At 43.1% G+C, this 23,360-nt stretch overlaps 1 protein-coding gene across 4 annotated transcripts in view; it reads left to right on the forward strand.

Annotated features, from left to right (window-relative positions):
* ATP10D (ATPase phospholipid transporting 10D (putative)) overlaps positions 1 to 23,360 on the forward strand; it is a 103,508-nt gene that overhangs the window by 63,565 nt on the left and 16,583 nt on the right. For all 4 annotated transcript variants that reach the window (XM_032334224.1, XM_032334225.1, XM_032334226.1 and 1 more), the window contains 8 exons: positions 4,452 to 4,640; positions 7,059 to 7,674; positions 8,273 to 8,379; positions 10,362 to 10,488; positions 12,327 to 12,511; positions 18,232 to 18,541; positions 21,419 to 21,495; positions 22,457 to 22,582. In XM_032334224.1, the coding sequence (XP_032190115.1) occupies positions 4,452 to 4,640; positions 7,059 to 7,674; positions 8,273 to 8,379; positions 10,362 to 10,488; positions 12,327 to 12,511; positions 18,232 to 18,541; positions 21,419 to 21,495; positions 22,457 to 22,582 (1,737 nt within the window). The remainder of the gene's footprint in view (positions 1 to 4,451; positions 4,641 to 7,058; positions 7,675 to 8,272; positions 8,380 to 10,361; positions 10,489 to 12,326; positions 12,512 to 18,231; positions 18,542 to 21,418; positions 21,496 to 22,456; positions 22,583 to 23,360) is intronic.

The following is a 23,360-nucleotide window of genomic DNA, read 5'->3' on the forward strand; positions in this document are numbered from 1 at the left end:
GAGCCCTGTATGATCTCCTATCTGTCATTGAGGCCTTAGCTTAGAATCACCTTGTCGGTAAACCATCCGTACCACCTAATCCAAAGTTCTTTCCACCCCCATCTCCACCCTGTCTCTCTCTGTCTCATTCTAGAAGCATCTTACTTGTTCACAGGTTAGTGTTTGGATCTGATATCTCCTCACATTAGAATATGAGCTCCATGCAAGCTAGGATCCTATCTGCCCTAGGCACCTCTCTTTCCCTGAGAGTGCCTGACACCATAGATCAGCAAAATATTGATGGGATCAGTGAATGAATGAAGGAATGAATGAATGACTTAGTGAAAAACAGTGGCAAAATACTAGACACTGGGATATAGAATGAATATGACATGTCCCTGTCCTTTGGTTTTATTCTAGGTAGAGGAGACAGACATATCAATACACACCTACCATCCTGTGTTACAGATGCCGTAATGGTGGGTTAAACCAGAGTAGAGCAAGGGCGTAAAGAGGGGAGTGATCGACTCTCAGGGGATGAGGAAGGATCAAGAAGGGCCACAGAAGAGACGTAAAACTTGAGTTGGGATTAAACTAATGAGTAGGGGTTTGCCAAGGAGAAAAGGAAGAGCATGTAGGGCAGGCTGTGTGGCACCTGGGGGGGCTCCGAGACAAGGGGCTGTGGAGGAACGTGGTGTAGGGGAGGAACGACCATGTGTGGTGGTGGGGGCTCGTCTTTTTCCTTCAGGTCTGTGGTGGTCAGGAATCTGAGGGAGCCAGAAGAAGGCTCGTGTGTCCATACTTCAGCCACTTTAGGTGGGCCAGTGAGCCCCTCAAGCTGGAGTAGGATGGCAGTGGGAAATGAAGTAAGAGCCATGGCCACTGGGAGACCTGGGGGAGGAACGGGGGGCACTATCAAGGCCATCGTAAAGCTTCAGCCAGCACTGTCAGAGGGCAAAGAGAGGTCTTGGCCAACATTTGCTTGTTTAATCAGACCTGCAACCTGGTAGGAAGGCGCAATATGAATCATGAAAATCTAAAGTTTTAAATAGGCAGATGGTATATAAGGTTCAGACAAAGATTCAGGACCACCAACATGAAACAAGATAAGGCTTTGTTTAACTGTAGGAAACTATCCACATTGTGCTTAAATTCAATTAGGAGGATAACTTTTCTCTGCATTTAAAAAAAAAATGTCTATTTGAGTCAAAGTGGGAGGGGTTTATGTATGTTTTCTAAAGTGTGGCATCTTTTTTTTTTTTAAAGATCTTTTTTTTATATTCATTTATTTGACAGACAGATCACAAGTAGGCAGAGAGGCAGGCAGAGAGAGAGAGGAAGTAGGTTCCCTGCCCAGCAGAGAGCCAGACTCAGGCCTCGATCCCAGGACCCTGAGATCATGACCTGAGCCACTGAGCCACCCAGGCGCCCGAGTGGCATCTTTTTATTCTGTTTCTCCAGCGCCTACTTATATAATAAAAAAGCAGCAAGTGTTTGGTAGTCGTGTACAATAAACTTTTATTCTTCTCCATGTGCTGGGTTTTGAGTTAGGGATCCAAAGATCAATACAGGATGGTCCTTCCATTAAAGGAACTTAACAAACTCTAAGAACGAAATGCGCCTGGAATCATTTAAAGCAGCATGATGTGGGCCTGGCTCTTGGGGTAATCGGAGTTCCGAGAAGGCAGAAGCTGTCCATCACAGAAAAAAAGAGCAAAATCCAATTTTGTAATACAGGGTCTCAGTGAGGAAGATCTGGATCTCAGAAAAGATCCTATCTTTTTTTTTTTCTTTTTGTATCCTCTAGATACAGTCCTAGAGATCAGAATTGCATGTGATAACTCTTTACCTTCTCTTCAGTTCAGCAGCTAAGTATCTTAGTTACTAGGGATTAATTTATTCAGAGAGACCAACTTAAGGGAAAGAATGTTACGTGCCTGCAGCTCAGTATGATACAGATCTTTCCTTAAATCTCGGGGGCTCTTCTTTCATGTCTTCTGTTATGGTTGTCTTGTGTGGTCCTGAGTTTCTGGGTTTTTCCCACGTTTAAGAGTACTTTTTGTAAACACAGTTTTGCTGACAAGAGCCATGCTTTTGAAAGGGTCTAGTATCTCTTCTCCTCTTAGGCTCATGGTCCAGCTTCTTGGTTCAGGCAGTTGTCACATTCCCCACTGGCTTGTGGGGGACGCCACTGGCTTGTGAGACGGCTTATGTCAATAGTGTTTACCACAAAAGTGAAAGGTAGAGACCTTTCAATCGTCTTAGATTGATTTTGGAGTTCAGGGGACTCCTTTATGTCCTGAAGTGAGTCATTAGTCAGTAAAAAGTTCATGGAGACAATGAAATCACTATAAGCTTATAAGGTCTCTAAGGCAATCCCAAATGTGCTCCCCAGAGCAGATGTCTCTAAAAAATTTAATTTGGGAAGGATGCCCATGCCAGCCTCTTCTTGAAGAGTCCCAGTACCCATTAACCTCTCCGAGAAGAGCTGCAGTAAAGAAACCTGTTTGATTTAAATATTTCTTAGAGTTCCATTCTGAAATAAGTAGGGTTTTTGTTGTTTGGTTTTTTTGGCTTACTGTATTTTAACATTCTGAGACACATGTCTCTGGAAACATTTTCCAGCTCATGGAATCTCACAAGAACCAGATGACAGTATAATCAGAGACCTTGATAAATCTCATGTAACAAGTTTCCCAGTCATCCCTTGGCTGACTAAGCACTGAGTAAGAAAGAAGTCTCTCAGACTTTTATTCACCCTGGCAAGAAGGTCGTTGAGGAAAGGATTGTTCTCCGAAGAACTGAGGGCCCAGGCACTGGCTCAGTGTTACTGCGTACGTGAGATTCATGAGGTTATTGTGGCGGACTCATTAGAGAACAGCCATCAGATTACTGGGGCCTATGATAAACTCCACCAAACTGTAAAAAATTCAAATTTTGCCAAGTCAGACATCACAGTACAGTAGATGTTGATGTATTTAGATAGAAATTTTAAGAATGCTTTGTGACAGGTGCGCCTGGGTGGCTCAGTTGGTTAAGCGTCTGTCTTCAGCTCAGGTCATGATCTCAGGGTCCTGGGATTGAGCCCTACATCGGGCTCCCTGGTCAGCAAGGTGTCTGCTTCTCCCTCTGCCTTTCCCCTCCCCCCACTCATGCATGCTCTCTGTTTCTCTCTCTCTCTCAAATAAAGAAAATCTTAAAAAAAAAAATGCTTTGTGGCAGCAGGTAGTGTGTCTGGTAACCTGCCTGAAGATTCCTGTTGTGCTGGTTATCACCTCATTATCTCACTCACTTTATACAGCCACCTTGTAACATAGGTGTTATTTTTAGTATTACTCAGAAGAGGGAAATGAAGCTTGGTGGGTTGAACAAGCTGTGTGAGGCCACCAGCCAGTGTCCAGTGGGTCTAGGGCCTGAACCCAAGCCCACACGATTTTCACCCCATGCTCTCATTAAGCCTGTGCTAGTTCTCACCAAACTGCTAAGCGTGAAATACAAGCTGTGGTCTTCTGAGTTTAAACTCACACGTCTCACATCTCCCCATTTTACTCCTGCTTCTAAATCACCTCTCCTGGCTTTCCGGCAGTCAGTTCGCTTTGCCAACCAACTCCATCCACGGCTCCTCTAGAATACAGTGTTGCTTTTGTGAAAACTTGATTTGTAGCAGATGGTCCCTGTTTTGGCTCATCTGAAAAATTTCTAAAGCAGTTGTCTACATGTTACCGGATTATAAACAGATTTCTACTACAACATTCTTTTGTTAAAACCAGTACTCTTCAGTAGGCGTGAGAAGCACTGTGTTAAACAAAGTGGATATAGTTTTGTTCAACAGCAGAACTTCTGAGAGCTAATTTGTGCTCAGGATCTTTAAAAGGAGGGCACAGGGCACAGTTGCCGAATGTATTTGATGATCAGAAATCTCTTGGAGGAACCCTCATTAGTGTTTTATAGTATGTTACTAGTAATGATCTTTGAATATGTTCCCCTGCTCCTCCTGTATTTCTCAGGGAGGTTCTCCTCTTGTTTCTGCTTTTGTTTTTATAATGGTAGTGATTCGAACCATAAGATATTTTGTTAAAATAACATGGTATGAATAATGTCCTGACTTCAAAGACAGTTGGTACTCCTCGGTTGTTGGATGAATTGTCAGATGCTTTTGGGTGCTGAGGCAACTGTGTATTTCAGCTAGATTTTGGTGGAAGGCATTGTTCCTTTCTCTTGATGAGTTTAAGTTAATAGGGTACTCTCCATCAGAATTAGGCATTCTGGATTTTCCCTTTTTTTTTTTTTTTTTGGTCTGTTATTTTCCTATGCTCACTTCCCATGGCACCATATATATTAAATCTTTTTTAGGAGAATAAAGTTTACTATCCCAGGTTCATAGATTCTGCTTATAAAACTACTTCTCTTGTAAATTTAAAGCTCACAGTTTTAGATACTTACTGTAATAACACTTCGTCTTGGGTTTTCAGGAAACAGATGTGGTACCAGACACCAGGCTTTTGGACAAATTTAGTCAGATTACACCGCAGCTTTTTACCCCACTAGATGAGACTATCCCAGATCCACTACTGGAGACCTTGTACATCATGGACTTCTTTATTGCTTTGGCAATTTGCAACACAGTAGTGGTTTCTGCTCCCAACCAACCACGACAAAAGGTAAGGTCTCTAATGCAAATAAGGGTTACTTCCCAGAAGAGAACTTAAATGTTTAAATGTACTTATACTGGCCTTGTTATGTAGATAATAATTAATGCTAAATGATAATAACAATACCAGCTAACATACATCACTTAATCTCCGCTCTGTAACTACGATATTCTAAGTGATTTATTGATACTAACATGTTACCCTTCCAATGACCACGTAAATCAGGTAATATTACTCCACTATTCCCCATTTTATAATTGAGGGTAAGTAATTTTCCTGGGGTCACAGGGCCAAGTGGGGGAAGTGAGATTTGAACCCATGAAATATGGCTCAGTGCTATTCTACTGTTTTGACTCTAGAAGGATAGCTGATGAGAACCGCTCTGGTAGAATGTGGCTGTGTTCATTTTGCATAGTTTCTTTACCAAATTGAAGCTTCTTCGAGGCTTCTGAGACTTCCCACATCATATACATTATGTCAAGCGAAATATAAAGTATTGGATTCATTATCATGTTTAATGATAATGTACCATTTTCCTGTACCAGTTGGGTTAGTTCTAATTAGTTCTAACCCAATTTAAAAATTCAATATTTTTATAATGTATCAAGATGCTACAGTTCCCACAAAAGCTAGATTGAAAAAGTCAATTTATAGTTTAGAATTTATGGAAACATTCATTTTCAATTAAAAAGAAAAACTTGTTTAAAAGACCGGTGATTCACCACATGCTGTGCTAGCTTCCTTGTGGATAACTTTCTTCCCTTTTGCACATATCCACTTAAAATTCAATTTGCGATGCAACCCAATTAAATTTTAATTTTCCATCAGATCATTTTCTTTTAGCAACTTCAGAGGTGGTCAACTTTAACATAAAAATAACTTACTTCCAATTAAGCTTTTATTTGATCAGAAAACTGTTTTTGTAAGACTTTCGGCTAGAGAGTTTCTCTTTAGGAAGTGATTACGTAATTAGAGAATAAATCACTGGATGTTCTTTTTTTCTCCCCGTGTGACAATTTTTCTCATACATCTGTTTCCAAAGTAGGCACCTCTTGGTGTTTTTTGTTTGATAAATACTGTCGCCTTATCCCCAAAGAATATAATACCCTGTGGTCTTGAAAGAAGGTCTCTACAGGTAGAAGAGCCTAAACTTCATGATATTTTGAGGTAATGACTGAGACAGTGAATAATAAGGAACTAAACAGAATCTACAAAGAAGATGAAACCTCACCTGTGATGGTCTCTTTTCATTTCCGAGTTCCGATAAGTATAGAAATTGACCAACATGTGTTTCTCCAACTGTCAGAAGATTAATAATTTTTAGGAAAAAACTTTTTAATATCTTGGGCATTTCTGAATGACAAAGTTTTAGGATCCAATTAATTGGCCTTCATAATATTAAATTCTACATTTAATCACATAAATGTTATGAGCTAGAAAAACATCAGGCTAAAAATTACAAAAAATTTTGTAATAGAAATTATAATAGAGACATTCATTGTGAATTTCTGCTGATAAGCTGATAATTTGTGCTGATAACTCTTCTGTAGGTCAATTTCTTTACTTTTTAAGACAACAGAAAAAGTCGTAGTAACAACCTTTATAGAATCTGGTGGGGGAAAGGGAAAAAAGCCCATCTTGTTTGTTTGTTTGTTTATTTGACAGAGAGAGAGATCACAAGCATGCAGAGAGGCAGGCAGAGAGAGAGGGGGGAAGCAGGCTCCAAGCCTGATGCGGGGCTCGATCCGAGGACCCTGAGATCATGACCTGAGCTGAAGGCAGAGGCCTAACCCACTGAGCTACCCAGGCGCCCCATCTTGTTAATTGTTTGACTTAACTTTCTTCCAGTGTTTTGAATGTATATTATTACTCACATGTTTCTTATATTGTTCACACAATTTAAAAAAAATTTTATATTGTTCACACAATTTTTACATTTTTATAGGTTTTCCAGTTTTACCCCATAGGCTTTCTAAACTTTATTTTTAAAATATTCAAGAAGGTATTGCTATTTTGCTATTTTTGAATACTTCATTTGCTTATAATTTTTAAATTGCTATTGCTAGGATGTACATAATAAATATTATGGATTATCTATATTTTAAATTATTCATTAGGCTACACTGCTATCATATGCCCACTGGTAGCAATAGTAGCATTTTATGTTTTGCTATCATTTGTCGCATCTCTTTCTGAATGGTTGTAGAAATTATAATGCCATCAACATTAGCACATATTTTTCATTATGGCCATTTTTATTTTTGCTTGTATTTTGTGGAGGCAATTTTATGTATGAAGCAGGCTGCTGGCTGTTTAAGGAGTGGTAACTCTTTCCTTATCTAATTATTTCCTGGTTTGACTTTACCGTTGTCATCTACTGCTTTTTTTTATTGTATTACTGAGATTCTCTGGAATCTTCTCTCCTAGATTGGGCTCTCGTCCCTGAGTGGAATGCCTATCAAGTCCTTGGAAGAGATTAAAAACCTCTTCCAGAGATTGTCTGTCCGAAGATCAAGTTCACCATCGCTTGCCAGTGGGAAAGAACCCTCTCCTGGGGTCCCAAATGCCTTTGTGAGCAGACTCTCCCTCTTTAGTCGAATGAAACTGGCTTCCCCAGTGGAGGAAGAGGCCTCCCCTGGGAGTGAGCGCCCCCAGGGCTCTGGGGACTCTCCTTGCCCTCCAGATACGGAGAAACAGAACAGTGATCCTGGCCTCCCGGAGGGCGAGACGGCGCCCTCCCCTGGACAGCCCTCCACCTCCACCTCCACCCTGTGTTACGAGGCGGAGAGCCCCGATGAGGCAGCCTTGGTGTATGCGGCCAGGGCTTACCAGTGCACTTTACGCTCCCGGACCCCAGAGCAGGTCGTGGTGGACTTCGCCGCTCTGGGGCCATTAACATTTCAACTCCTACACATCCTGCCCTTCGACTCCGTAAGAAAAAGAATGTCTGTGGTCGTTCGGCACCCCCTTTCCAACCAAGTCGTGGTGTATACAAAGGGTGCTGACTCGGTCATCATGGAGTTGCTCTCGGTGGCTTCCCCGGGTGAGTTCCCACTGCGCAGAACGTGGAGGGGTATGTGCGCGGTTCAGAGTTTGAAAGGCCAATCTCAATGGTTTATAAAGAGAAACGTGTGTATTTGGAGATCAGCTGCACTTTGTAAATGGGGGAAGCTGCCTAGGATTTGGTGAGAATGCATGTAAGTTTTGGTGTTGCACAGACCTGGGTGCACATCTGGCATCGGTCATCGGTGCTGTGTTGGTAAAGTTACCTACCTATTCTGTGTTCCACAAATGGGGAGTGTCATACCTGTTTTATAGGTTCCTTGGAGGTCTAATGGCATACTGTGTGCACTACGCATAGAGCCTCTGCCCAGTGCCTCCCCAACGGAGGCAGCTAGAATGATGATGGTTCTTGTTACTATTGTCATTGATGTTGTGGGAACCGTGTTCGTATTAAGTTCTTCCGAGGAGGAAGGGTGCACGGGAAAGATTTATTCAGGGTCCCTTTTATAAATGTGCATTTGGGATTCAGAACTACAAGGTCTTTTGTCTGTTGTGGGTTGGAAACTTTACCATTGTTTGTAAAAACATCTCTGTAATTGGGCAGACTGGTGGAATACTTGTTTTGTTAATTATTTCAGACGGAGCAAGTCTGGAGAAACAGCAGATGATAATAAGGGAGAAAACCCAGAAACACTTGGATGACTATGCCAGACGGGGCCTACGCACTTTATGTATAGCGAAGAAGGTGAGGCTGCTGTGTTGGGGCCATCGTGTTCATTCTTTCGCTTGGGTGGCCCTCACTGCTTGGGGTCAAGCATGCATCAAACCCTGATCCACACCGTTGGGAAGCTCTTGGATCATGGGCTCTCTATTCACAGTGTCTGTCTTCCATATGCATTGATTGGTTGGAGTTTGTTCTCAGTGTTTTGCCAGAAGAACACCTGAAAGTTCTGTTTTCAGAGTTCTCCCGTTTCAGTGTGTCTGTGAGTGCTTTAGTACGTTAACTGCAGTTTGGCTGGAAATAAAAATCTAAAAGTCCCTGGACCTACTTTCTTTTCCCTCAGTCCTTTGTAAATATCATCCCTGCATTAAATGTTCTTTGGGAAGAATGAGGCCAGAGACTGGCCTTAATTTTCCCCTAAAGTTCTCACAAGTTTTCCTTACATGCTCATAAGTCTTTATCTATCAATCCAAGTAATTTTATTAAATATTATGTCAGTATGGATCATTCTCTTGTTGAGAATAATCCTGAGATGTTGTGTATGCTTTCTAAAACATGGAAGTAATAAGGAAGAAGACAGAGCTCCAAGAAGCTGAGGGGTGATATTACCAGACCCTCCCCTGGGGACATGGGGGAAACAGACCTGGAGCCCTTTTCAAGTGAATCGGTCACGTCTTTATGCCAGTAGGATGTGGCTTGGGTATTGACCAAGTCAAGCTTCTCAGCTTAAATGAGAGGGAATCGAGTAGGGGTTGAGACAAGAGAAGGCTGTCTTATGGGGGAGGGAAGGGTGTTAGTTGTGGAGGTGTACCAGAGACTTTGATGAACACTGAAGAACATGAAACAGAGAATGACAAGTCCATGTAGGGGAAATACTAGAAAAGAACAAGAAATTCATCTTGCCACCTCTTTGCCTCTTCTCCATATAACACTCCCCCACCCCACCTTCTCTCCCTCTCAACCCTGCGGTTAATTTTGGCTGTGTTAGAAGCCAGAGTATTGATTTCACTCTGTCATTTTGGGCTCCAATGAGTATAAAAGAGAGGCAGATACATGCAACTCAAAGTCTCAGTGCATGAATTGCCATTCATTATGATTTCCTCCTGGAAGCCTGAATTGGAGACTCTACTAGGACCTACGGCAAACCTAGGGATCTCTTGTTTCTTAGCCAAATTCTAGTTCTTATGATCTGCCTTAGGGCAACTGCGATCTGTTGCAACTGTTACAGACTCCTAGTCAACACTTAGTCAGCCAGCGGCATCGAAAGTTTCAAGATCAAAGGAAAAGGAGAGAGTTCTACCTTTTCAAGTGGAATGATCCTGCCCCTGATAAAAATGCAGCCCAGTAGATGTGAGATTCGTCCTAGGCCCACTAACCCTGTGGGTAAGAATAAGTAGATAGAGAAATTGCCTTCCTCCCTCGATTTCGTGTTGCTTTAGGAAACTTGTAATGTAGATTTCTCTCTCTATGGCAACCTAAAGAAGAAGGAAAATGTACCATTGGTTCCTTCTTCAGGAATTCCATTTAATTTCTTCTGGAAGAGTCCTTCCTTGTTTCACGTGTATGGTTCCCTCCCTCTTTTCACCTTTACAAATAACTACCCCATAAACTAATCATCAGAAGATACCAGCGTGCTGCTGCCTCCCTAATACTTGGAACTGAGCAGTCCTGACACCACTTTCTCAACTGCGCCATTAAGATCTTTCTAGATTCAACTACCAAGTGGAGGCCTCTTCCAACTGCATAGTCCCTGGCTTAATTAAATAGATTCATCCCTTTTCATTATATATTATGCCTAGGATTTCCAAGAGGTACTGAGCTAGTGGGTCCATCCATCATCAGTGTTACAATAGTCTGATCTCAGAAAGCTTGTGGCATGAGGAATGAAGACAGGATTACCTAGCTTGGATGAGTCTAAGCTTGGATTACCTAGTGGTCAGTGTCCTGGCAGGATCCTGCAAGATGATATGGCCTTTCTCACAGCTCTTTTCTCCCCTGCACTGCAGGTCATGAGTGACGCTGAATACGCCGAGTGGCTGAGGAACCATTTTTTAGCTGAAACCAGCATTGACCACAGGGAAGAATTACTCCTTGAATCTGCCATGAGGTTGGAGAACAAGCTCACTTTACTTGGTAGGTAGACTATGTTGTACGGTCAAAATAGAGAACTTTGGAAAACAGTGGATAGCTCTAAGTTTAAAGTAATTCACCAGTGGTTTGGCCCCCAACACACCACCACTTTGATCAAAGAGCAAATAGTTCTCTCCACCCTGCCCAGTCTGATCTGTACCCCGTTTCCAATTCTTTTCATTTTGCTTTCCACTGTAGTGAACTAGACTTCACTTATGGTGGGATCAGGGTGGTCATCCTTAAGAAGATCATTTAAGGGCGCCTGGGTGGCTCAGTGGGTTAAGCCGCTGCCTTTGGCTCAGGTCATGATCTCAGGGTCCTGGGATCGAGTCCCGCATCGGGCTCTCTGCTCAGCAGGGAGCCTGCTTCCCTCTCTCTCTCTCTCTGCCTGCCTCTCTGCCTACTTGTGATCTCTGTCTGTCAAATAAAAAAAAAAAAAAAAAAAAATATTAAAAAAAAAAAAAAAAAAAAAAAAAAGAAGATCATTTAAAACCTTATCACTTAACATAGACTACCAAGTCAAATAAATATCCTGGTTCCAGAGGCTATCCAGTTGACATTTCTTGCCAGGTGTTGGTTAAGGTACATGAAACGTGTGGTCTTTGGAATCTGCATGTCAAATCTCTCTTATTTAGAGGAAACTTAGAGCATGGAGTGGTTTGTTGACTTGTTCAAAGTCACGTGCTACTAGCTGACAGAGCTAGAAGGAGACTCAGATCTACCTAGTTCCAGGGCCAATGTTCTTTATTCTGTACCTACAACCGGACCAGTGAAATTTGTTTCTCTCTCTTTTACATCCTGATGGCAGCTAAAGGTTGCACAGCAGACACCTCTTGTCCAGACTGAGCTGCATCCTGAAATCACCTGGAGCACTTTAAACTCTCCTCAGGGGTTCTGATTCCTTGATCTGACATGTGGCTGGGGCGTTTGTATATTTAAAAGCTCCCCAAGGAATGCTAAGAGGCAGCCAGGCTTGAGAATCCCCACTGTCTCAAGAGTCTGGAGATCTAGACTCTAATCTGAGTGCTCACATACCGAGGGACCAGTCTCTCAGCTCCATTGCTCTGGTTCACAGAAGAACAAGGATCTCACTTTGTAAGGAGTGGGAAAAGCGATGATCCCTAATCTGTGTCATTTCTCTGTGACAGTGTCCATAGTACGGGTCCGATTTCTTCTGAAATTCCAAACTCAAAAGTGCTCTGTGGGTTTAATGCCAAATGCATTTGGCTATAAAATCAGGCCTGATTTGATAAGATTTTATGAGTCTTTATTATCCTAATTAGTACAAACATTATAAGTTTTGCTACAGAAATCTTAATATGCTTTATTAGTGGATATTTCAAAACCATGCACTACATTACCTTTCTAAAATCTGAAAAACTTTGGAATTCCAAAGCTTTTCTGGCCCCCGTTGGTTTAGAAAAGGTATTTGCAGACTTGTAATATCTATTTTCAATGCTCTTTCATAACCTAAGCAACTTATTGGCAAGGGCATTCCTCCAACTCCTGCCTTACCCTCAGGAGTACCACAGAATTATAAAATTATAGAGCAAGGTTACATAAGTAACTAAAACTACAAGCTTCCCTCAATTCACAGAGAGGAAAGCTAGCCTAAAGGAGAATAAGTAAGTTTAATAAGCTCAGTGATTCCTAAGGCTTCCTTCCCCAGATATGATATTGTCTATGATTTTGGGCTGGGTCTTCACGCTTCCTTTGAATGCCCAGAAGCTACTGGAACAGTGTGTAGCTCAGGATGGTGCTAAGAGAGTTCCGTTATAGCCCAGGTGAGCTTCTGCTGGCTTTGATTTCTCACAAGCCCTTTGCATCCGGCTGTCTTCTAGGTGCTACAGGCATTGAAGACCGTCTGCAGGAGGGAGTCCCCGAGTCCATCGAGGCCCTTCAGAGAGCCGGCATCAAGATCTGGATGCTGACAGGGGACAAGCAGGAGACAGCTGTCAACATAGCTTATGCGTGCAAACTCCTGGAGGCGGGTGACAAGCTCTTTATCCTCAATACCCAGAGCAAAGTACGTATCATGAGACTGAATCTGTCCTTTTGCTTTTTCTTAGCCAGGGAAGTGTTTGTGATTGGATGAATGTAGGGAGGAAAAAAAACCCCAGTAACCCTTAGCTTGATAATTATGTCTTCTCTTTAGCAGCCTACCTTGTGCTCTGGAAGGTACCGTAGTCCTTCTAAAGGCTTCATGGTTAAACATGATTCAAAAGAATTATTGCTAAAGAAAGTTGCCTTTCATTTTTTATTTGCCTCCCCTCCCCCATACTCAGTTTCCGGGGATTTAAGATTTAGCCCATAATGGCAAAATATATCAAGTTCTGGGACAGGAATATACCTCTGTTTCAAGTTGAGGTGGTGATTTCTATCAAAATCAGGTGAACACTTTAATGTCTTTATGGTGAATTACAAAAATGGACTCTCGGGATAATTATGCCCTCTAGTGGTAATTCGTAGGTATAGTGCTGTTGAGAATATCACGTTTCAAACCGTTTTTTAAGGGAGGGGAATTTTTTTTTTTTTCCTTAAGAAGGAATTTAAGAGGTTTGGATCCACCTTATTTTTTAAATCATCCCTGCCTCATCCCCATTAATCTCTAACACAAATGTTCTAATCAGTTAAGCAAGCATTTTAAAAAAGTTTTTCCAGTATGGTAATATTCTCCGAGATTTGTGCAGGTTATTTAATTAGCTTGGAGAACCTTCCTCCCTCCTTCCTCAATAGTCAGACTTAATTAATGACATCCATTCTCTGGCAGCAACCTGCCTCTCCGAAATCCTCTGGAGTTTCTCATCTGGATCCCATCTTGGGGCTCTGTCACAGGCTGCCATGTTTGGTTAGCCGTGTTTTTAAAGTCGGGCCTCAGCCAATGCCTAACCAGATCATACATTTTAAGGAAAGAGAATTTTCCTTATTCAACACAGAATGAGGTCTCCTGGGCAGTTGTCTGTGGCCCAGAGAGCCATAAGCAAAACCACCCGGCAGCGCCCAGTACCAGCAGGGGCTGAACACAAGAAAATTGTCATTAGTCATTTCGGTCACTAAAATTGTTGTGCTAGGGGTGCCTGGGCGGCTCAATCATTAGGCGTCTGCCTTCCGCTCAGGTCATGATCCCAGGGTCCTGGGATCGAGCCCCCCATGGGACTTCCTGCTCAGTGGGAAGCCTGCTTTTCCCTCTCCCATTGCTCCTGCTTGCGTTCCCTCTCTCGCTGTATCTCTCTCTGTCAAAAAAATAAAGAAAATCTTAAAAAACAAACAAATAAATAAATAAAATGGCTGTGCCATAAGATTCGTAGGCCCCTGGTTCATGTGCTTGGCCTGCCTGTGATCAGATATGTGACTTTGGAGAATTTTCTTCCGGGCCTTTTACTTAACCTGTGATGTAAGAGTAATGCCCATCTCATAGGGTCATTGTGGGCATGAAATGAGAAAATATAGATTATAAACTAAACATGTAGTGCCTGGCAGAGAAAAGGGGCTCAATGAACATTAAAAAAGAAAAGTCAATTCTTGATGTTTGATTTTGATGCTTTTGTGAACAGTAAAGTCATTAGGATGGCAGAATGTATCGGTAAACATATAATTTATAGTTAGAGGCATTTAAAACTTTACAATTCAAGAAGCCTTTATGGAGTATCCGCTATGGGCTGTTCTAAGTGCAAAAAATAAATTTTTTTACTATCGAAAGCTATTCCACCTTGTGTGAATTTTCCAAATAATTAAAACTGTACACAGTGAACATAATTTAGTTTTGTGGTGACTCAGGTCCAAGTATATAAAATGCCAGGCACATGGTAGGGGCTCAGTGACTATTATTATTATTATTAATTATTATTTTCTCCCTTCCTCTCCATCAGGAGATGCTAAGAATTAAAAAAAGAAAGATTATTGAACCCGGTGTGTCACTTAGTGAAGAAATTACATCTGTGACATCCTAAGTGGGCCACCCGGAAACTAGTAGAACATCTGGTCATTTTTTTAGTGTAGTCACTCAGCTTTATGAATTTCCATCAACTCCTATTCCTAAATTTGAAAGTTGGTTTACAATAAATGTAGCCACTTATAAACTTTACACAGTTTCCATTTTCATAAAAGTTTTGGGGTTTTATCAGAATAGGGGGTTAATAAAATCCTATCTCGGATAATTTGTTTATTAAGATTTTACTTATTTGTTTGAGATAGCGCGTGCGCACACACCTGAGGGAGAGAGAGAGAGAGAGAGCGAGTGCGTGCGAGCATGAGCCGGGGGTGGGAGGGGGCAGAGGAAGAGAGAAGCAGGCTCCTGGTTGAGGCTGAGCCAGGAGCCGGACAGGGGACTCGATCCCAGGACCCTGAGCCTAAGGCAGATACTTAACTAACTGAGCCATGCAGGTGGCCCCCATATCATGGATCATTTACTGCCTTGTGATACTTAAAGCCCTTTCAGGATCCATCATTTAATTTTTTTGAGTTTTATTTTTATGATTTCATTTAAACTTTTCTCCAGAGATAATAACTCTTTATTTTCATGTTATAAAAGACTTTCACATACGAGATCTTCCTTGGCAGTTATAACAAGTAGACAGATCAGATAAAATTATCCCATTTTTATAGGCTGAAACTCCAAAAGGTTGTGACTTGTCTAAGTACCCCCAGCTGAAAACGTGTCACGTGTGTTTTGTATTGTATTATGTATTATGTAACCTGTATTTATCTATCTGTAGTTATTCTCATTATTCATGGAGTTAAATTCTATAAAGTTGCCCTAAACACTGAATTAGTGAATACAGAACTATTACCCTTGGAGGAAGTATAGGTTCCCATAAGCCTTTGGTCACAACTTTTGTTTTGTCAACCAATCAGTATATAATATCGTTCGGTGTGTGTTTCTGTTTAACAACAACTTACTATATATGTATGGTTGATTCAGTAACATTGAATTCACGGCCAACAGGACTATAACTCAGGCCTGCGTGAGGCTTCTCTAACATGCCTCCTCTTTCTGCAAGGCACGTCATAACCTTATATATAGGACGACTCGATGGCACTTCTGCACTAGGCTTGGAGGCCATTTTAAACGATGAAATGAAGAAAAAGAAACATACAGAAAATGTGTCACCGGGGCACCTGGGTGGCTCAGTCACTTAAGTGTCTGCCTTCTGCTCAGGTCATGATCCCGGGATCCTGGGATCGAGTCCCCTGTCGGACTCCCTGCTTGGCGGGGGGCTTGTTTTCTCCCTCTGCCTGCTGTTCCCCCTGCTTGTGCTCACTTTTTCTCTCTGTGTCAAATAAATAAATAAAATCTTAAGAAAAGAAAAGAAGAAAAAAAAAAAAGAAAAGGTGTCACCCAACAGTGGAAAGGGTACTTATTTACAGTATGGGAGCTGAGGTAAGAAGATGTAGCAACTCCTCATTCGATTTCAGCAGAGGTCCTATCACATGACTCAAATTTTTCTCTCTGTGCATGTCCACAAATGACCACAAAAGCACTACAAGTACTGATTATAGGATTCCAGATCAGTTTTAGCAAGTAGGTGAATTCACACATATAGAATCTGCAAATAAGGATATTGAGTGTGTGTGTGTGTATGTGTGTGTATTTATACATATTTCTATAATGAAAATGTAATTTATAAACTAAATATATATTCAAAAGGATAAAAGCATCTAGAATCATAAAATTATGGATAATTTAGGTTTACATTTTGGAGGGTAACCACTCAAGACTTTATTCTGTGCACTACAAGTATGCAAAGGTTGTATTTATAGTATTGTATTTTTTCACTTAACGTATACCTTCAGTATCATCTCATGTTGATATGCTGATTTTCAATGACTTCAGGGTGTGTTACCTTCTAAATGTATCATTTTAATGTAACCAAACTCTAGAAGGTTTTCAAAAATAATTTTTTCCTATTAATTATTGAGCCTATAAAGGGCTTGTTTTCTTTGTCTTCATACACTTTCCCTAGCAGGTTTTTGAGTTGTATAGGGTCAGATTTGTTCCTAACGTCCAGGTTGCTAGGTAGCTCCATTTTAAAGCGGAAGCTCTGGGGTGGCTGGGTGGCTCAGTTGATTAAGCATCTGCCTTCTCAGGTCAGGATCTCAGGATCCTGGGATCGAGCCCCGTGTTGGGCTCTCTGCTCAGGGGGGAGCCTGCTTCTCCCTCTCCCCTTCCCCCTGCTGTGCTCTCTCTGTCAAATAAATAATAAAATCTTAAAAAATAAAGTTGGAGGTCTTGTGTGTAGCTTCTGTAGTTAATGAAATCTTTCTTGTGTCATGCTACGTATCCGTATCTACTTCTTCCCAATCCATTTGATTTTGTCGTGGGCTGAGAAATGCTTAATTAGGGGCGCCTGGGTGGCTCAGTGGGTTAAGCCGCTGCCTTCGGCTCAGGTCATGATCTCAGAGTCCTGGGATCGAGCCCCACATCGGGGGCTCTCTGCTCAGCGGGGGGCCTGCTTCCTCCTCTCTCTCTGTCTGCCTCTCTGCCTGCTTGTGATCTCTGTCAAATAAATAAATAAAATCTTTAAAAAAAAAAAAAAAAAAGAAATGCTTAATTAAGCAGCATTTGAAATAAGAATGAATGACCTCCGAGTGAGGGGTTCACTTATGAATAAACTTTCAGTTTTTGGTGTTTTGTTTTCTTTTCTTTCAGTCTTAACATCTAAACTTAAATTCAGGGCTCCTGGATTTTGTTAGGTTCTGTTGTTGGTGGTCCCTTGACACAGTAATTTCTGGATAGTTTTATTGTTAGTCTTCTTGAGTAGAATCCATCCAGTAAGTATTCAATGACTGATATGACTCTCTTTTAGGCATTGTGAAGGCTACAAAAGTAAATTTAAAAATGATATCTATCTTCATAGTACTTCTGACTTTGTCGGGGTGAGGAGAGTAGAGAGATGCATTTAAACCAAACATGACCAGCACCACTGACAACATCTCAACCAGAACGTAAGCTCCATGAGAGCACGGGTTTTTATTTTTTTATTTTTTATTTTTTTATTTTTTTTGCACTTGTTGGCCAATCCCCAGGGGCTAGAATGTTTTCTAGTATAAAGTGGTTTCTCAATACTTAGTGAATGAATGAATGAATGAATGTGGAATCCAAAAGAAGGTAACAGTGCTAACTGTTGCTTTAAATTCTGTGCCTTGCCTACACAAGGAGCTTTTGCACGTGTTTTCTCACCCATTCTTCACAATGACCTTAAGATGTGTAGACATTTGCAGTTTTTTCAAGATTTTATTTATTTATTTATTTGACAGACAGAGATCACAAGTAGGCAGAGAGGCAGGCAGAGAAAGAGAGAAGCAGGCTCCCTTCTGAGCAGAGAGCCCAGTGTGGGACTCGATCCCAGGACCCTGGGATCATGACCTGAGCTGAAGGCAGAGGTTTTAACCCACTGAGGTTCCAAGAGATGACATCATTTGCCTAAAGTCAAGCAGATAGTGGTAGAAAAAGATTAGAGGACTCTCAAGGGTGCCTATCTGAGAAGGGAAATTGTACAAATAAAGAAATTCTAAGTTAGTTTTAGTCATAGCACTGTGGGTGAGAGGTCTTTTGTCCTATGAACTGGTGCCCACAGAGACATGGAAGTCTCTGCGGAAGAGCTGGGAGGGCTTCGGAAGTAACTGCTTATTTACTACCTGGGGTTGCCGTGACACAGCAGTTGCTAAAGAATGACAATGATCAATTACCCGGATATGGCCATCAAGGGAGCCCTTGGGCTAACTGTCTTGGCTTCTTGTCTCTAGGATGCCTGTGAGAGGCTGATGAGCACAATTCTGAAAGAACTTCAGGAGAAGAATCCAGCCTCTCCAGAGCGACCGTCACTGCGGGAGGGTTTGCCCCGGCTTCCGGCCACCCAGGACTCCGGGCTGCGGGCTGGCCTCGTCATCACCGGGAAAGCCCTGGAGTTTGCTCTGCAGGAGAGTTTGCAGAGGCAGTTCCTGGAGCTGACTGCCTGCTGTCAGGCCGTGGTCTGCTGCCGAGCCACCCCCCTGCAGAAGAGCGAGGTGGTGAAACTGGTTCGCAACCATCTCCGGGTGATGACCTTGGCCATCGGTGAGAGGGGAGGGGGTCTGGCCGCATGCTGCTCTCTTTCCTGCCACGCCCGGGGCTGCTTTCTGGCTGTCCTTCCTTCCAAATTCCTGTTTACCCTTCTGTCTGTCCTTTTCCACACCCATGTTCCTTCTCCCTTTTCTCCCTTCGTACTCTCTGTCCTCTACTCCTAACCCCCTTTCTCTTCCTCGCCTACTTGACCACCCGCTATGAGCCACGGAGTAGGAATGTGACGTGGAAAACAATACGGGGGGTGCCTGGGTGGCTCAGTCCATTAAGCGTCTGCCTTCAGCTCAGGTCCTGATCCCAGGGTCCTGAGATCAAGCCCCCCATCGGGCTCCCTGCTCTGCGGGAAGCCTGCTTCTCCCTCTCCCACTCCCCCTGCTTGCGTTCCCTTTCTTGCTGTGTTTCTCTCTGTCAAATAAGAAAGAAAACAATAAGGTAGAGCCTTGGGTTGCTTGTCTGATCACCAAATCAGCCAAGTCAAGGAGAATAAATGTTCTGAATCCTAGAACTGCAAAGTCTAGAAGTGCCACCTTCAGGTAAGTTAAATTCAGGGGCATGAACAAATCATTTAAGTATTCATTCAACAAATATTTATTGAGTGCCTTCTGTTTATCAGACATTTTGCTAGGCAGTGGAGATAAAAGACTGTATACAATTGACAAAGTACTTTTTCCTTGAGCTTACATTCACTAGGAGGCATAGAGTAAAAAATGAAACAAAACGAAAAAGGCATAAATATAAATCAGGTAGTGACAAATGCTATTTTTTTAAAAAAAAAGCAGAGCCAGGGGATATAGAGCACTGGGGGGACAGGAGGAGGGCTGCTAACTTCAGTGTTTTTCAGAGACAATATCCCTAAGAAGCCTGTGTGTGGGCAGAGACTTGAAGAGAATGATAAGGGAGCCATGGGAGTTCTGAGGGGAGGGATTCCTGGTGAGGACAGGGAAAGTGAAGTCCATGGGCCAAGTTATTATGTTCAAAGCCAAAGCAGATGGAGCAAAGGGAAGGGTTTTCTGTAGGTTAGTGATGGGCAAAGATGACAGGTGGCCAGATCATGTAGGGTCCTGGAGGCCATTATAAGTTTTTGGCCTTTCTTTTTTAAGGGGAGCGGGGCAGAGGGAGAGGGAGAATCCTAAGCGGGCTCCACACCCAGCACGGAGCCTGACCTGGGGCTCAGACTCTCAAGCCCCGAGATCATGACCTGAGCCCAGATCAGGAGTCGGATGCTCAACTAACTGAGCCACCGAGATGCCTCAGTGTTTGGCTTTTATCTGATGAGATAAGGAGTCTTTGGAGGACTCTGAACAGCGAAGGAACATGATCTGCTTTACGTTTCAGAGGATCACAGGGCTGCTGTGTTGAAGAGTCAGGATCAAGTGCAAGGACATAATAAGGAGACCAGTTGAGAGGCTACTGGAATAATTGAGGCAAGAGCTGGCAGTGACTTGAGCCCAGATGGGAGCAGAAGAGGTGGGGAAACATGGTCAGGTCATAGAAAGAGCTGGCGACGTTTGCTGATGAATTTGAATGTTATATAATAGAAGGAGTTAAGGGAAGTAAGGTTTTGTCTCGGAAAGATGGAGTCGGGGGAATCAGGAGCTGGGTCTTAGGCATGTTAAGTATGAAAAAGTCCATTAGAGGTCTAAGCAGGGGTGTGTCAGGCAGCTGGATACAAAGTCTGGAATGTAGCAATGGGGGGCTGACTGGAGATACACATTTGGGAACTATAAATCTCGGTGATACTTAAGATCTTGATTTTAGACAGGATCACCAGTACATGAGTATACGTGGAGGAGAGAACCAGTCTAACGGTAAGCTCTGAGCTACTCCAGAGTTTGGAAAATGGCAAGATGAGGACTCAGCCGTCTCTTACAGTCTCTGTTTCCACCTGGATTGTTTTTAGTCTCGGGTACCGTCTCCCCTCAGCGTGCTGATACAGCCCCCCAAACTCCTAGGCTTACATCCTACCCTATTAACAACCTGAGTGAAAAGATAGCAGCTCTTTTCACGTTGCTGGAGTAAAGTATCAGAATAAGGGATTTTGTTTGGCTTCTTGAATAGACATATCAATGAATGAATTGTTCAAGCCCCTAGATCCAGATGTTCCCGGGACTAGAACCCCTGGACATGTCAGTTACATCAGTTGAGTCTTGTACCCATCTCTGAGCCAGGGAGCAGACGGTGCTAACTGCCTAGGCCTGGGTTAGTTGCCACCTTAAATCTGGGGCTTTGGGTTCATCCTAACAAACCACATGGCCTCAACGTTCCCAGGGAAAATCAGGGCACTGAAAACAGGTGAATGGTTGGTGGCTATTGGGAATAAGTGTTCATTACCAACAGGAATGTAATACTTCCCCTTAAAAAGCTTCCATAGTGTTGGGGAGACCAAGAAAAATATAACAACCATAATATCATACGGTGCATATGATATGGCACGGGGATCTCAGGAAGAGGCATCTAATATAATGGGACTATGAGAAGGATTTCCCAGAGGCAGTGACATCTGAGCTGAGGGCAAGGGCAAGGGAAGTTCAGCCCCATGAGGCCGGTGTCCAAGGCTGCAGAAACCACAGGCGCGGTGGCCCGAAGGAGCAGAGGTATCTGGAAAATTGAAAGTAAAGTGAATGGCACCGAAATGGGGGAGATCAGATAGGTGCCTTTGCGTGAAGGATTTTCAGGCGTTATTAAGTTTAGAATTCTTCCTGGTGGCAGCGGGATGCGTACAATGTCCGTTTCATGAGCTTTCAGGTAACTTGCAGACTTGGGATAAACGTTGACGGATTTGTTTGCTTGAGTGGTCACTGTTGCTTTGCAAAGTTTGCCTCTGTTCTTTACCCTTCCTGTGTTTCTTGCCTTTTTTTCGGCCTCCTGAAGGCGATGGTGCCAATGATGTGAGCATGATTCAAGTGGCAGACATTGGGATTGGGATCTCAGGTCAAGAAGGCATGCAGGTGAGTGGATTTCATGCACTCAGGTACCATGAACTTGACCTGCCTATCCAAGGGCAGCATTCCCACAGGGAAATCTTGGTAGTAAAGTGAGGCTGGCCGTGGCTAGATCAGGAGTAGGAGGCAGGAAGTGTGTCTGTTATTCACTTTGTGGGTATTGGGGCGTTTTCCTGGGTAATGTGGAGTGTGTGCTCCTTCAGTTTAAAATATATAGCTCCTCTAAATCATAATAATATATATATTTAGCCCTGAAATAACTGTGTGACTTTAGACACTGAAGAAAGCTACTAAGGATTTGAAAAAAGACGTACAGACCTAAAAAGGGAGGGAAGAAGATGATATTTGAGAATGAGGGAGAGAGGAGTATCCTATTTGTGTGTGTGTGTGTGTGTGTGTGTGTGTGTGTGTGTGTGATGTGTCGTGTGCATACTGGATAGTTTTTTAGGCACAAAAGTCAGATAAAAGCTTGTCCAAAAACTGCTTTTCATGTACGGAGCACACACCATTGGAGGAAGACAGGACGCGAGGCTTAGGGTTTTCAGAGAATTGTAAATTCAGACATTTCTGCAAAACTTAAGAAATTCCATTCCCTCTTTCCCTGGCACATTCTACAGTTACATAAAGTCGTGACTACAATACTTTCAACGTTCTTCTCCCCAAGGAGAAGCGGATACCGAGGCTAACCTGCGGCGTTCTCGCTAAGGGAGCCGCTTTCCAGGAAAGTGCATGTGCTGAAATTCCGACACCAGTGGTGGCCCAAGAGAGCTGTTGTTTCCTGGGGCCATGCTGGAAGGCTGACTACCGCTCTGTGTTCATGAGTTTCTGTTTGGGGTTGCTCTGTTTTGTGCTGGTTTGAACAACAGATTGGGCTGGTGGGAGCCCGCTGGTGGTCAGGCTGCAAAGCTGCGTCGTCCCTGTGAACGTGTCTGATCGTGAACGTGGCCTCTCCCCGTTGCCCCTGCAGGCGGTGATGGCCAGCGACTTTGCCATCGCTCAGTTTAAGCATCTGGGCAAGCTCCTCCTGGTCCACGGGCACTGGTGTTACACGCGACTCTCCAATATGATTCTCTATTTTTTCTACAAGAATGTGGTACGTAGCCCCAGAAAATTCGTCCCTAACCCCTCCTCACTTTCCTATCCTGCTTGCGGAAGCGTTGGAGAGGACGTGCCCTGCGCGAGGCCGCCTGGCTTACTGAGGTTCCGGGAACAGCAGGAGCGCTCCTGCTGGGAATGTGCTTACGTCGGTTCAGCCGATGACAGCAAATTGCTGGGCTCGTCCCTCTGCTGGCATTTCCTGTTCCCTGTGCTTCTCCATCCCATTAAGTCCTGTCTGGTTCATTGAAGACCCAGGTTTTGACCTTCCAGGGAGAGGTGGTGACAAGCAGACTTATGAAATGTTTAATGCTCTCTGCCAGTAGAGAATGAAAAGGTTTGCTTCCATTTTCCAGGAGCTAGCCAAAACTATCTGCCGTCCCCAGACGGGTGTCTGTGTTGCATATTGAAGACACGGATGCCGATGAAAACCCAGGCTCACGCCTTAGCCCGTAGCTGGCTGAAGAATTCTCTAGCAAGCCTGTAAAATGTATTTGCGCTTGGGAGTTATTTGGCAGCTAGAGAACTTAATTTTGACTGTGTCATTCCTCAAGGGGCAGAATTCGATGAGAAGTCCAAGTGTCTGATCTTTGGCAGGCCGTTTAAGTTTCGGTCTCCTCTTTTACAAGATCATGTTGACCTTAGATTGCTTCCCTAAAGTTCCTTCTAGGCAGGTGATTATGTAAATATGTCATGATTTTTTAGACCAAATTTCTTAGATTTAGGTCCATAGGTAGTGTGTTAATAGTGAAGATCAATTTATTTTACTCTCTCGA

This window comes from Mustela erminea, chromosome 2, assembly GCF_009829155.1.
Source record: "Mustela erminea isolate mMusErm1 chromosome 2, mMusErm1.Pri, whole genome shotgun sequence".
Lineage (NCBI taxonomy): Eukaryota > Metazoa > Chordata > Mammalia > Carnivora > Mustelidae > Mustela > Mustela erminea.